The sequence below is a fragment of the Antechinus flavipes genome, chromosome 3 (assembly GCF_016432865.1).
Source record: "Antechinus flavipes isolate AdamAnt ecotype Samford, QLD, Australia chromosome 3, AdamAnt_v2, whole genome shotgun sequence".
Taxonomy (NCBI): Eukaryota; Metazoa; Chordata; class Mammalia; order Dasyuromorphia; family Dasyuridae; genus Antechinus; species Antechinus flavipes.
In genome coordinates, this window is record NC_067400.1 from 177265032 (window position 1) to 177278503 (window position 13472).

The 13472-nt window shown below is 32.6% G+C and overlaps 1 protein-coding gene and 1 long non-coding RNA gene across 4 annotated transcripts in view; both read left to right on the top strand.

Annotated features, from left to right (window-relative positions):
• The window catches only part of ST6GAL2 (ST6 beta-galactoside alpha-2,6-sialyltransferase 2), a 97618-nt gene extending 92687 nt beyond the window's left edge, over positions 1-4931 (top strand). For all 3 annotated transcript variants that reach the window (XM_051984299.1, XM_051984298.1, XM_051984300.1), the window contains exon 6: positions 4610-4931. In XM_051984299.1, the coding sequence (XP_051840259.1) occupies positions 4610-4878 (269 nt within the window). In that variant the 3' untranslated portion in view covers positions 4879-4931. The remainder of the gene's footprint in view (positions 1-4609) is intronic.
• A 346-nt stretch (positions 4932-5277) lies between these two features.
• Positions 5278-12275, top strand: LOC127553525 (uncharacterized). The gene is made up of 2 exons (XR_007951762.1): positions 5278-10070; positions 10258-12275. It is a non-coding gene; the product is annotated as an uncharacterized LOC127553525 (long non-coding RNA).
• Positions 12276-13472: the final 1197 nt, after the last annotated feature.

Sequence of the window (13472 nt, forward strand, 5' to 3'; positions counted from 1 at the left end):
TTATTCAGATAATCTCTCAATTTTCCACTTCACTTTTTTACAAGTAGATGTGTTGTTTTAGAAATGTATTATATTTTAGTGTGTGACTTTCTTATACTATATATAAATTCATGGTACATTTATTTATTGTGTATATACACATATATCTGTATGGATATAATTGTGTCTATATTTCCATATAACCACATATATGTATTTGTAATCGTGTTATGTATATATGAACATGTGTACACATATAGCAGAAAATCTAACCAGTTTAGCCCATAGAAATTGTGTGTGTGTTAATTTGTACATTTTAAGCAATAAAGAAAAAATTAATAAGACAAAAAGGAAATATTTATAATGTCAGAAATGAGCAAAGATATCTCAGTCTTATAAATAAACTTTCAAATGTCTTATCTTCTTTTATAAAAGCATCTTTTATACTCATTCTGAAACATTTTATTATAAATAATCTGGATGCTTTAAAAAAAATTAGTCTGCTAAGAACAAGCATAATGCACTATTCACAAGATGCATTTTGGCAAATGAAATCCTCTTGAGTCATTAAAATTGCCCAGAAGAAATTAACACATTTCTTTCTTTCAATAGAATCGTTAGTATGGATTCATTCATACAAATTGGCTGCATTAGAAACTTAACATTAATTTAATTCTGTTTAAAGGTTTTCAACAGCTTGCCAAATCCCCAAAGCATGACTCTATCCATTTGATTGATTTGAAACCATACCACAAAACTTCTTAATTGTTATATCTACCAAAAGCCTTATTCAGTGTTTAAAATGTTTAGGCTTTTATCAGTGTTAAAAACTTTAGGAAACAAAACTTGATTACTTAGTAAACAAAACATTTTTATAGAAGTTCCTTTAAGACTATTTTTCTCCTTAATTGAATAGCACAGTACAAAATGGCATCCATATTCTGAATCATGTAGGAACTACTGGCAAAGATAGAGGAAAACTATTTTCATATTCAGATTTTTCTTTTAGCATGAATAAAGGGTGAACTGTTGTCCATATCAAGAGTCTTCTGCTGAACAGATATGAGGGAAATTATTTTAAAATAGCCATATTCTTTCCATTTTGTCTTTTAATGATTATAAATTACTTCATCATTGCTAATTCCTACACCATCTTATGAGGGATGAGATAATTATCCCTTTCATGGCAACTTTTCCCCATAAAAGTTTTAATATATCATGAGTTGGCATAAGAAATTACTACCAACCTGCTGGTGACTATTCTTCCACCATTTCTTCCTCCTTCCACTAGGAATATAAATATACTTCTTCTCCTTCAGTGCTTTTAATCGTCATATTTCTTCTAAAATTCCTTTTTCATATAGTATTTTTACTTAACATTGACCTAAATGTAGCCTATGACCAAATACTAAACCCAAATTTTACAATAAGTTATGATAAATATGGTAACTAAAAAGTTAGACTTCTTATCTGTATGAAGGGAGAGGCCAAAAAATTTTATACACATTTTTCAGATGGGGATATCATAACCCTAACCCCCATGATATCTGTATTTCATAATATTTACAGGTGAATAAATTTTGAAGTTCTTTTGAGGTTCTTAATTTCCATAATACTGAGAGGGTAATGATAAAGACAAGATTGTGTGTTTTTTCATCAACTTGCTTTTGTTATTTTTTCCTTTAAAGTATGATTTTTTTTAAACCAGTATTATTCCAGGAAGGCCACCTCTGATATTAATTTAAAGCTATATATTTTCAAATTTCTCTTCCATTGTCCACTACACTCCATATGTCAAATCTCAGTAGTAAAGTTGAGTTTTTAGATATCACTGAAGCATATCACTTTCATTTTCATCTCTGGATTTTCAAGTGATTGCTAAGTTTTTGTAATCTTTTTCCATAAATATAAATTCAGCCAATAGGAAATATTCCTACTTACCTTCTTTCAATATGACAGGACCTATCCAAACCAAATTTATTTTCTCCTAGTAAGATGGGAATGTCTTCAAATTTCTGTCCCTATATCCCAAAATTAATTCAAGATTTTAGTTATAGAACTGGAAGAGATCTCAAAAAACCTAGTCTCAGTTTCTCATCTGTATATATAGATAAGGAATATGTGACATCCAAGAAAGTTAAAGGACTTGCCTAACATTACCCAGCTAGTCAGTCAGTGACACAACCAGAATTCAACATTTCTTTCTTTCAATAGAATATTTAGTATAGATTCATTCAGATTGGCTGCTTTAGAAACTTAACTTTAATTTTATTCTATTTAAAGGTGAGTCTTCCTGACTTAAGGCCTAACACTTTATCCACCCAAGCACTTAGCTGCCCAGACTAAGTCTACACAATCACTTTTGTGTTTAATGACCACTGTGTGTGTCTGTAACTAGTCCAAAATTCATTCTAAGTGAGGTTTTCAAGCTTCCTTTTCTCCTATGTATAATATCTAGCAATCTTCAGGTAAGTCTCTTAAGAGAATCACTGCCTTGAATCATACATAGAAATGTGTTCCAAATTCCAAATTCCTTGAACTGACTCTCATGCTTATATTAAGTGAGCTGCCAAGTGAAATAATGAATAGAAAGTGGCCTTAGAATAAGAAAGACCTGAGTTTAAATCCTTCTTTTGACACATGGGCCACATGACCCTGGATAAGCCTTTTAACTTCTCATTATCCCACAGCAGCTCTCTAAGGTTGTAAGATGCAGTCTAGTTGCTTCTAGGAACTATCTATCTCTATCTATCTCACTCAAATCCAGTACATGCATCACCCACATGATGCCATTGGCATTCTTCAGGAACAAAGGACAAGCAATAACAATAAACAATAATTTAGAGACCATGTTTCACCTCTTCCACATGGAATACACTCATCACCAATGGACAAAATATCTATTTTTTCAGTGATTTTTTAAGAAAAAAAATTAAAAATCCAAAACATACAAGCTATTCAAGTCAAGGAAACAGCATGCAGGTTATCAATACTATCAATATTAGTTGAGCCTATTTGAGTGGGACAGAATGAAAGTGGGCAACAGCTTATTTAGACAAAGGAGTCTCCATCTTCTCTGGTGGATGTTCTGAGGCTGGGCCCACACTGCGCTCTGGACTCAGGAGGCACAGCTGTTTTTCATTGACTTCAGGAAGCTCTTGAATGGTACATGACACTTCCCTATTTTTCCTTTGACCAAGCTGAATCACTGTCACCTTGGAAGGGCACAGTGAAGGATCAGGGGCAGATGAAACAGGCTGGCAATGGAAGAGGATGAGGAAACACTTGTAAAACTGAAAGGAGAAGAAGAAAAAAACAGTGAGATAGAGACATAATTCAGTAAACATTCTTGTGTGCCACGCTCTGTGAGAGGTTCTGTGGATAAAAGCAAAAACAAAACAATAGCTGCTTCAAAGAGCTTGTGTTCTATTGTGGAAAAGAGTATATTTATGCACAAAACTAAAGCAAAGAAATTTCCATCAGGATGGACAGTAGCTACTGGGCTGGGAAGGTGCTAAGGAATCAGAATAGACTTCCTAAAGAAAGAGTCACTTGAACTGAGATTGAGGGACAGAGATGAGGAGAGGCACATTGAAGGCATAGAGCTTGGGGATAGGAAATGGAATTTCATGGATGGGGAACAAGTGAGGCAACACAGAAAAGTAGATTGGAATTAGACTGTCAAACTCTTTGTTAAAGAATGGGAATTCATGTCTTGTCTTGGAAACAAACAGGATTTACTAGACTTTTTTGAGCAAGGGAGTGACATGATTAGACTTGTTATTTAGGAATATTAATTTGCCAATTATGTAGAAGATGGATTAGAGGCAAGAAAATGAATCTAGGGTGATCAGTGAGAAAATTATTTCAAAAGTCTTGACAAGAGGTGTTAAGAGTCTGAGCTCAAGTGGTGGTCATGTGAGTGAGAAGAAGATAAATGTGAGCTATCCTGTGGAGCTAGAATCAATAGCAATGTCTCAATCTTATCCATAACACTATTTGTCTTGGGTCTAAGATTCCCATTCATTAGCATTGAACCTTTCCTCCTAGTATTTAATACTGTAATCACACAGCGGTTTTGTTTAAATCCCATACTAGAAGTAATCAATTGTGATAGTGTTGAGGTAACAGGAAGTAGTGAGGGTTATCTAGTGGAAAGACCAAAGACCCTGGTCTCAGACAACCTGGATTTAAAATCTGCCTCTATCACTTGCTACCTGTGTAATCTTAATTTCTCTAATCTTAAATGTAACTCATACAATGAGGGGTTTGAACTAGATGAAGTATGAGATGCCTTCCAGTTCTTTATGATCTTATTTATTATTATATATTATGACCTCTATTTATGATTCTACTCTGTGGCTTTGGTTTCCTCATCTTTAAATGGGGTGATTGGAGCAGATGATTTCTGAGCTAATTCTAAATCTCTGATTCTATGAAGAAATTCATCTTTTTTGGTTTCAGTTTCCTTATCTGTAAATGAAGAGACAAAGCAAAGGGTCTCTTAGGTTACTTCCAGCTCTCACCTTCTTATCTGCTGGAATAAGTTTCTTGCTAGTCATAAAATCTTTACCCATTCAAGTCCTCTTCAGTCAAGATGGATCTGATTTTTTTTTTCTTTCCCTTTCAGGAATACTTATCATGATGTCGCTGTGCAGAGAAGTGCACGTGTATGAATACATTCCATCTGTACGACAAACTGACCTCTGCCACTATCATGAACTATACTATGATGCAGCCTGCACTCTGGGGGCCTATCATCCCCTGCTGTATGAGAAGCTACTGGTGCAGAGGATAAACAAAGGCATCCGGGATGACCTGTACCGAAAGGGGAAAGCAATCCTGCCAGGATTTCGGGCTATCAGCTGTCCTGAATCTGATCAATTTCCGAATCCTTAAAAAAAAAGAAAGAAGGGGGAAAAAAGGAAGGAAGGAAGGAAAAAAAGAAGGAAGGAAGAAAGGAAAGAAGAAAGAAAGAAAGAAAGAAAGAAAGAAAGAAAGAAAGAAAGAAAGAAAGAAAGAAAGAAAGAAAGAAAGAGAGAAAGAAAGAAAGAGAGAAAGAAAGAGAGAAAGAGAGAGAGAAAGAGAGAGAGAAAAAGAAAGAAAGAAAGAAAGAAAGAAAGAAAGAAAGAAAGAAAGAAAGAAAGAAAGAAAGAAAGAAAGAAAAAAGGAAGAAAGAAAGAAGGAAAGAAAGAGGAAAGAAGAGAAAGAAAGAAAGAAAGAAAGAAAGAAAGAAAGAAAGAAAGAAAGAAAGAAAGAAAGAAAGGAAGGAAGGAAGGAAGGAAGGAAGAAGAAGGAAGGAAGGAAGGAAGAAAGAAAGAAAGAAAGAAAGAAAGAAAGAAAGAAAGAAAGAAAGAAAGAAAGAAAGAAAGAAAGAAAAAGGATGGAAGGAAGGAAGGAAGGAAAGAAGGAAGGAAAGAAGGAAGGAAGGAAGGAAGGAAGGAAGGAAGGAAGGAAGGAAGGAAGGAAGGAAGGAAGGAAGGAGGGAAGGGAAGGAGAGAAGGAAAGAAAAAATGAAAAAAAAAAGATTTGCCAGAAATAATGTGCAATAAGGTACTACTGTTGTACTCTACACAACAAAAAATACTTGAAGATACATTTTAGACCAACATAGTCTTGAGTCTTTAAACTGTAATTTAGAAGTAGGCATGAGAAATCTTCCCTTCCTAAGCCATTGAATATTTATTACTGCTTTGCAAATAGTTAAAGGAATATATTAACAGTAAAGCTTAGCTCAAGAAAGATACAAAATGGTAGAGCTAGAAAGAAAAATCAATGTATTTCTGTGAATGTGACACATCAGAAAATGTTTATGCTTTCCTAAACCACACATGCTAATTTTCAGATTTATTTCAATCATGTTTTTAAAAATATAACTGATATTGGGAAATGGTTATACACAGTTTTTGATATCATCAGTGAGGTTATTTCCTTCAGCCATATAGATGGTAGCCTTTTCATACCTTCTTATCCTGTGTTATTCTTATCCATTCTTAAAAAAAAAATCCATAGAGGCTATACCCAACTCTCTAGAGACCTTTATTGTATTTTTTCTTTTGTTTTTAATATCTTATGAACAACAGCTAACTCCTAATGTATCCATCTATTGTCTCTCATTTTTGTTCTCCAGGTGACTCACCGTTTTCCCCAGGGTAATCTTATATGCCATTTATTTAATACAAATCATCATTAGGAACATTCTGTAACCTGCTTTTGCATGACATATTTTTCAGTTGTCTTTTGCTTTATTGGTACTTTTCATTTTCTATGACATGTCATGTATTCCTTGGTGATTATTATTAAGAGAATATTGATATTGGTGTTTAAGAAATAAGCTTTTGCAAGTGGCAAGCAGTTTGGGATCAATTCGAGAATGTCAATTTCTCAAAGACAAACCAGCTTAATCTCTTTTTTATATATACATTAATGTCAATCTTAAAAAATAGAAGTTTATCATCACCACCCATAAATAATCAGAAAATCTTATGCACATAAACCTCAAAAAAACACAACACAACTATTCCATATACACTTTCCCTTCTCCCCTTTCACTCCTCCAAAAAAAAAAAAAATCCTGGCTTTTTTTTTAATCAATTACTGAATTCTCATTTAAATGGGACTTTTTTTTTAACCTGGCAGAAGTAGGCATGGGTTGTCAGAACTTCACATGCCTCTGCTAATCTGTAGTCCCTTTTATTACCCAAAATTTTTGCTCGATGGCCTACATAATTGAATTTCTAAAACCAAGTGAAATAAACTTCTAGGAATCTGAAAAAAGGCAGGTCTCCAAAGCAGCTTTTGTACAAGGAAGGGTTAGTATCTACTTTACTGCAGGGAATTTGTTTTATTGCAATATTTTCTTAAAGGAATAAGGAAATATCAAAAAATAAAATGTAAAAAAAACAGTCATTGATTTACACAAAGAAATTATTTCACTCACACATATGTCTTAATTGCTATAACTCTAAGATTTTGCTTTATAACTCATTTGTAATTAGTTTTCCATGAGGACAATTATATTCAGGCAAGTGAGTAAAGAAGGCAATATTTATTTTATTTCTTCACTTGGACTGATATCATCTGGGTCTGACCTATTGATAGTATAGAATAAATGGAATGTAGAGCAACTTTACCATTTACATATAAATTCCCACTTCAATACTTAATGTTCTCATCAGATTTTTGGAGGTCATCTTATGCTCCTAGTCAGCCTACTATGGTATGCATTGACTTTCAACTGATTTTCCTTGCAGGTAAATGTTAGAAAAGCCAAACTCAGTTTCCGTAAACACATTTTATTTTAACAGCATTATAAAACCATAGAGTCAAATTTGAAATAATATGAACACATTGTTCTTCCACAATTAGGCAAACTGTTAAATATGAAGAAGGAAATTTCCATTCAATATATTAATAAGTTTTTGCTTTGGAGATTACCTCTGTTTTCAAATACAATCACCATTAAAGGACAGTATTGTATAGTTATAGGAGTTCTGGTCTTGGAGTGAGGAGAGAGTTGTTTATAAATCCAATATTTAATAGTTGGTTGACCTAAGACAGTCTCACATTATTCATCCTTAAACTGGGAGTAGTAGTGAAGCAAGTAACTACCTCAGAATAGGCTTGAATGACTTAATTTTGAAAGTTCTGCAAAAAAAGTGCATGACTCAATCTTATATCATAGCATAAAAAGATGATATTTTCCACCTATGAAATAACCATTTCAGCATTAGAAGGCAAATATAAAGTCATTTGGGTGGCATTTCTTAGTTAGCTTTATCTGTTTGATACTCTCCTAAAGTCATCACTCAGATTTCACTTTACCAGTGATAGTACTAGTTTAATTAAAAACATTCTCCTGACCAAGTGTCTAAATTTCAGGTGAGTTAGTAGAAAATGTTCAGTCCTTTAATGGATTGATTTGTCAGTAGTATTATATGACTAAATTCAGCAACAATGATTATTAACTAATAATAACACTTCTCTACTTATTTAAGCTATTCAGCAGAAAGCTGATTGAGTAGCAGACTATCCCTGTTATTCATTAATTACTTTCAATAGAATTTAAACCAATAAATTTTGGTTTAATGAGAGTTTTGGCTTAAGGCCACTGAGATTGAGGAGGAATTTTTAAAATTTGATTTGAGCTTAAGGACAATGGGTTTATTTTGCACAGATATACAATCATGGTGGTTTGTTTTGTTTTGTTCTTTTGAGGTATTTGGCATTTTTAGTTCCTATTTATTAAATTAATCTCTTCAGTTTTTCCTTCTTGCAGTATGTTGCTCCTGGATTCTTTTGGACACAGGGGTTTTTGTTTTGTTTTGTTTTTGCTAAAGCCATTATTTTGTTAGTCTGGGAAGCTCCTAGTATGGAAATCTCCCTTCAATAATGCAGATCAACAGTCCTGTAACTTAAAAGATTTGGAGGGTCACCTATGGGCTTTACCATGTCACACAACTATTATATGTCAGAGACAGGACTTGAATCCAAGTTTTTACTAACCTCTAATAACTATGCTGCATTGCCTTAGCACAGTGCCTAGCACATAAGAGGTGCTTAATAGATATGTATTCACTTGCTTCTCTTGGACATCATAATTACCTAGGACAAACTCTTCATTGATGAGAAGAATTTGACCATTTAGACTAAAATTCATATTTATAAACCCCAAAGAGAATTCATGTCACTTAATCTTAACATTTTGTTTTATTAATTAATCTTTTAAAAATTACTTTCAAAATCATTGAAAAAAGGAAGAAAAAAATACTAGACAACATAATAAAACATTCAATGTCAAATATTAGATTTTCAGGACACTTAGTTTTAAAAACAGTTGGGAACCAAATTTTGTTGACAATTCCCAAAATGTGCTGTATAATTCAGTACTAACTTGGCTGAATATGCTTATTTGAATTACTGAATCATTCAGCTCTCTAATATATAGCTAAGTATTTCTCTATTAAACTTAATGGGTAATTCTGGTATTACCCAGATTGGTATTTGCAGTGTGTTGCAGAAATCCATAGTAGTTTCAAGGAAAAGTTATATAATGCTTCTTTCTATTTAAGAGAGGACAAAAGTGTATCACACTCATTTAATTTTTCTCTGGCACTGGCTCTCCTGTTCCTTTCCAGTTCAAGAAAGGAAGCTGACCCAGATCCCATAAAATTTTAATATTTTGCATTTTGTTTCCACTAAACAGTATACACTAGTCACATTAACCAGAACAAGAGGAGAAATTATAAAATTGTTAACAGTATGTCTCTGGTTTGTTTAATAGAAACAACATTGTCTTTTTTTCCAATAGATGCCTTTTCCATCAGTATAGGGTAAAATAAATGAATATATACATCTTTATTACAATATTAATCTTATCATAAAACCTGAATGAAAACAATGTCCTAAGCCATATCAAGTAGAAGTTATGTTAATATCAGAAGTGAGTGAAAAGCAGGCAAGTCAAAATGTGACTGTGTATAATATGCTTTAATATATCTAGATTATCTTTGTAGTTCAGAGGTTCTTAACCTTTTATCATGTCATAGATCCCTTTGGCAGTATGATGAAAAACCTAAAATTCCCTTCCTAGAGTAATGTTTTTAAATACATGGAATAAAATAAATTGCATAGCAGTAAAAAGAAAACCAGAGGTCAATGAAAATAAAGATTTATTTTTTTCCCCAATCAATTAGTTTACAGACCCTCCAGGTTAAGTGTCCTTGCTTAAAAAAAGAATAATTACATAAAAGGCTAATTAGAACTTCAAGATGTTATTCAGTTGAGCAGTGTTTGTTAAGTTATTAATTTTATCAGTTTGTCAAAACAAAGAAGTCCTGTTCCAATGGGCAGCTAAGTGGCATAATGGATAAGAGTGCCAAGCAAAAGTCAGGAAGACTCATCTTTTTGAGTTCAAATCTAGGCTCAGACATTTGTTAGCTGTGTGACCTTGGTCCAATCATTTGATCCTGCTTGTTTCAGCCTTTTCTTGTGTAATGAGCTGGAGAAGGAAATAACGAACTGCTGCAGTGTCTTTGCCACGAAAACTCCAAATGGGGTCATGAAGATTCAGACACAGCTGAACAACTACTGTCCTGATACTCTTAACTATCTAATACTTGAAAAATACTCATTATGTTTAATATTTGCTTACCATTTAATCTCTCCTTTCATGGAAATTATATCTAGAAGGAAGAAAGTATTCTATAAGAATACAAAAATATAGAATAGAATTTAATAAGAAGAAAGTGCTAAGATTAAGGAAAGAAGCATCAGAAGGTAAGACCTTCAATAAATGACACTCTCCTCTTTTATCAAGAAGAATGACATTGTTCTTATTGCTCTTACCACCCAAAAAACTGTAAATATAAATTGTCCCATTAATTGCAGCCAAATCATCTAATATTTCTGGATTACAGCCCCTTCTAGAAAAAAAAAAACCCAAAGCTCTCATGGAATTAAGCTAACAAGCCTTCAGTGTTTTTTGAAATGTCATCAGTATTTCAACAAAATCCAATTTTCCCACTAGCATGCAGCTTTTGTTTAATCCATTCAAGTTAAGAAAAGGGAAAAAAGAAGACCAACACAGTGGGAAAGTATTTTACTACACCAGATTTCCTTCCTCCACTTCCTCTTTTGGTTCAATATTATGTGTGACTGGACAGCAAAAACAAATGTTTAATCTGAAATGCAGAAATAGTCTATTAAAGGCCTAACTCAAGCAAGTTCATTCTTATTGAAGAGGTTATAATAGTAGTCTTAAACCATTAAAACAAGCTCTTGAATAATACAAAATTTTAAACATTATTTTCCCCCACGAATAACATTAAGTAAAAGCTGATGAGCTCAATTTGGATCTCATTTGATGTATGTGATATATAATGTAGTTCCTTCAAAAACTCATATTAGTTTTTAAAAATCCATATGAATTTCATATACTACAAAATTCCTGATGTTTCCATTTTGATTTCGGTATGGAAACTATGAGATTCTTATATGCTGATCTGAACCTGTGATTTGAGTTGCTTAGGACAGTTAGAGAATATAGTCTCCCAGATACTTAAAGTCTGAGGTAGAATATAAACACAGATTTTCTTCACTTTAAGACCAGCTACTTTGATAAGTTGTCTCCCACTTTTGATCTAATAGTTCAGAGAGCTTGATTAAATGAAATTCTTATTTTCTAATATTTGTGGATAATTTCCTGTGATTGCATGATGACTTGAGGCAGCTATATTGAATAAATCATGTACTAGAATTAGTACATATTTTCTACATGTTTCCATTGTAAAGTCATGCAGGTTTTCTAATATCACCACTTGGGTATTAGCCTATAGGTAAATGAAGGTATTTTTCTGTAAATTCAAGAAGATAAAGTCTCATTTATTTTGGAGATTGTGTCAAACTTCTTAATAAAAAAAATTTGACACATTTTTCTCTAGGCTTTGGTTGGTGGGATCGAAATATCACCTTGGATATTTCTGTCATTTTATAAAAATGTGAATGTGGGTATAACTGCATAACTGTATATGCACATATCTACACACATGCATTTTATGTTTTCTCCTTTTCTCTTCCATAATTCTACTTCTGAAATCCTTTTGAGAATTCCATTTATACTGATTTCAAATCAAATCAAAATAATCAAATAATTGTCATTCCTTTGTTGTTGCTGTTGTTTTTTAAAGGTGAGAGGGAGAAGTGCTATGAATTTTGATGATGGTAGAGCATTCTTGATAGAAACATTTTAATAGTAGCTTTAAAGTGTATTACTGGTGTTTAAATGCTAACCAGTATAATTTGTGTTTAAATGCCTTGTCAGACATCAGGGTAGCCTATTTTAATCCTTGAAGAGAAGTTTATTTGTAACTCATGGCTTTTTGTAGGCTTATGGGAGGTTAATGTATATTGGTTACATGGAAAAAATAGTTATCTTTACTGATATCAGTTCAAACAAAAAAGGTTCCTGATGAGTTAGTTGTGTAAAAACCTTATGCCCATTACCACATCTCATGTCTTGTTTTGTTCTAAATGGCACATAGTTATTAACTTCTTCAAATAGAAGCCAGTGTACTTTTTTAACAGCTTTGAGGGTTTTTTTGTATGATGATTTTTTAAATGAAATGTGTACTCTTCAAACTAATTAAAGCTTGAGGTTTTCCAGGAGTCACATTTTAACAGTGTTTGTATACATTTTAACTCTTTGATATTTTCTATTTTGGTTTTGTATATTTTTAAGTATGCACAGTGTACAGATTTTTTTCTTGTAAATAAAACATGTTTTCATTTGTCTAGGAGTACAGATGTCTTCTTCAATTTGTGGCGCCACAGATATTTTGACCAAGAACAACACAAGAGTTGCCTCCCAAAGAGGTTTTGTTATTTTTTAATCAACTAACCCCTCCATATGTTCTAATTAGATATAATGGTGACATGCAAAAAAAAATTAAAGATAAATTCTTGGAAAAATCCTTGGCAGTTGTACTTTCAAGGAGTAGAAAGAGAATAGGGAAGGTAGAGAAGTATTGGACTGAGATCAGATTTTGACAGTTTTGGAAATGGCAATTGTAGAAATTTGCTTTACTTGACTATACATGTTTGTCAAAGGCATTTTATTTTTTCTTGCTTTCTCGGTGAGAAAAATGGAGTAGGGGGAAAGATTGAATTTGAAAATAAATTTGAATTAAAAAACAGAAAATAGCTTAGTTGGTTTCATTCAAAGAATTTTTTAGGAGATATTGGAGCTTTAACTATGAAGAAAGATTTATATGGATATGCAAACCATCATCCTAAAAGTCGTATAATAAAAGACCTGAAACTGAATATAGAAATGGCCCATAGCTGAAGCTAAAAATAGGAGACTTTTTTAAGTTTGTGAAGAAGGTAATTAACATGTACAGAGAGCTCAAAAAGACAAAATCAAGCAGGAAAAACCTTGGGGGAAATGGGAAGGCATAATGGTGGAAAATATTGTAATACATATTTACTACCCAAGCACCTAAACTAAGTTATTTACAAATGGAGTCCATTCCATACCAAATTATGAGGTTATTCTACTTGATTGAGTTTTTATTAAGGCTTTGCAATGGAAATAAATTATAACAGGGAAGACCACTGACATTTTAAAGGCCTAGAAACATTCAGAAATCAAATTAGCCTTGCTATTTTTAACATTTACTTTGAATGAGGAAAATCCATTAATTAAACTCATATGGAAAAGAAATTTTGTTATTCACGTTTTTCAAGTTAATCTGGGAAATCCTAGTTGGGGATCCTTGAGAATTTTTGATATGATAACTTATGTAAACAGTTTGGGAATTCTAAGGATATAAATCATTCTTGACAGTTGTGCTGAATTAGAAAACATTTCTTCCACAACCTTCAAGTTATCTTCATTTTTCTTTTCCCTCCAAGATGATTGCATTCTTCAAAATAATTAAAATGGGAATGGGAGATGCTGTAAGTGGAAAACACTGTAGACCAAGAAATGAATA